Genomic DNA, 1,478 nt, shown 5'->3' with positions numbered 1-1,478 from the left:
GCTGTCTGTACACCTGAAACGGCGCAGCGCCAACTGCGGGTTTCCGCGGCTTGTTCGATTTAGTTTTGTCATTTGTCTTTTTCATTTGACTTTTTCCTTCTTTTTGGCTACTATCGCCCCGTCTAGCCCGTCCAGTCTGCTCCTGCATGCAGTTTTCTGCGCCCTCTCCTCCCGTGTCAGTGAGCAGCTCCGGGCGCGCGCAGGTGTGCATCTCTGGCCGGGGCCGCAGACCCTCCCCAAACCCCAAACCCTAAACCCTAAACCCTAAACCCTAAGCCCTGCGCCGCAGTCCGCCGGAGGCTTTCGGCCCTCGCGCCTGCAGGCCGCCGTGGCTCCGCCGCAGCAGCAGCGCAGCACCCCGGGCCGCAGGTGTACGTACACCCCAACTCCCAGCCGCCTCCCCAGCCTAAGCCACCAGGCTGAAGCTCATGGCAGCAGCAAAACTGCTGTTTGCTGCTCCCCCCCCCAAACCGAATAATAGCCCCTTATAGCAACACTGTGGCTGTCACGATGCATCAGCAGCTGCTCAAGAGTCAGCAGCAGCAGCAGCAGCAGCAGGAAGCATACGAAGCAGCTCACACAGGCCCCGAGGACCGCCAGGCTGCCCAGCTGCGCCAGCAGGAGCAGCAGCAGCAGCAGCAGCAGCTTCAGCACCACCAGCAGCACTGGCAGCAGCTGCAGCTCCAGCAACTCCAGGAGCAGCAGCAGCAGCAGCAGGTCAGCATTTTGCTTCCGCAGCCGCTGCAGAGCGGGCCTGTCCTTCAGCTGCAGCAGCAGCAGCAGCAGCAGCGCTACTGCCTCAACCGCCTAAGTGGCTTGGAAGCAGCAAACGCCAGGTACGGCCTTTTCTGCACGGGCGCTGCTGCAGCAGCAGTCGGTGACCCCGCAGCAGCAGCAGCAGCAGGTGCAGCAGCAGCAGAAACTCTGTCCCCCCCAACAGCAACAACTCACTACAGCAGCACGCAGCAGCACCCTGCAGCGGAAGACCTCGAGGGGGCCTTTACTCCCCTAGCAGAGTCTGTGGGATCGTCTCCTCCGAGCCAGCAGCAGCAGCAGCAGCTGCTTCTGCATGCAGCAGCAGCCCCAGAGCTGGACGCGGACGGGAAGAACACGAGCCTCCGGACCCTCCGGATTTGTCAGCAGCTCCAGCTGCTGCAGCAGCAGCAGCAGCAGCAGTTCCGGCGGAGCGTGACGCACCATCCGCAGCTGCAGCAGCTGCAGCAGCTGCAGCAGCACCTGCTGCACCGCGCCGCCGTAGAGCGGTCCCCGCTGCTGCTGCAGCGCCAGAAATTAGGAATTGATTCCGAGAGTCTTTTTTCCCCTTGCGCCATTGACGGCACTCCCCGATCGCTCCAGCAGCAGCAGCAGCAGCAGCAGCAGCGGCTGCACCACAAGCGTCAGAATAGCTGCGAGCACATAAGTGTGGCTCAGCAGCAGCAGCTGCAGCAGCAGCAGCAGCAGCAGCAGCAGCATAAGCA

General features: G+C 62.7%; 1 protein-coding gene across 1 annotated transcript; it reads left to right on the top strand.

The window, feature by feature from the left end:
* Positions 1 to 510: 510 nt before the first annotated feature.
* ETH_00042425 (uncharacterized protein) lies at positions 511 to 1,466 on the top strand (the record flags this gene model as incomplete). Its single annotated transcript, XM_013380127.1, has 1 exon — positions 511 to 1,466. A coding segment is annotated over one exon (956 nt), but the record flags the coding sequence as incomplete, so codon positions are not given.
* Positions 1,467 to 1,478: the final 12 nt, after the last annotated feature.

This window comes from Eimeria tenella, genomic scaffold (genome assembly GCF_000499545.2).
Source record: "Eimeria tenella Houghton genomic scaffold, Eth_scaff4477, whole genome shotgun sequence".
Lineage (NCBI taxonomy): Eukaryota > Apicomplexa > Conoidasida > Eucoccidiorida > Eimeriidae > Eimeria > Eimeria tenella.
The sequence above is the reverse complement of the archived record's forward strand: the minus strand, read 5'-3'. Positions and strand labels throughout refer to the sequence as shown.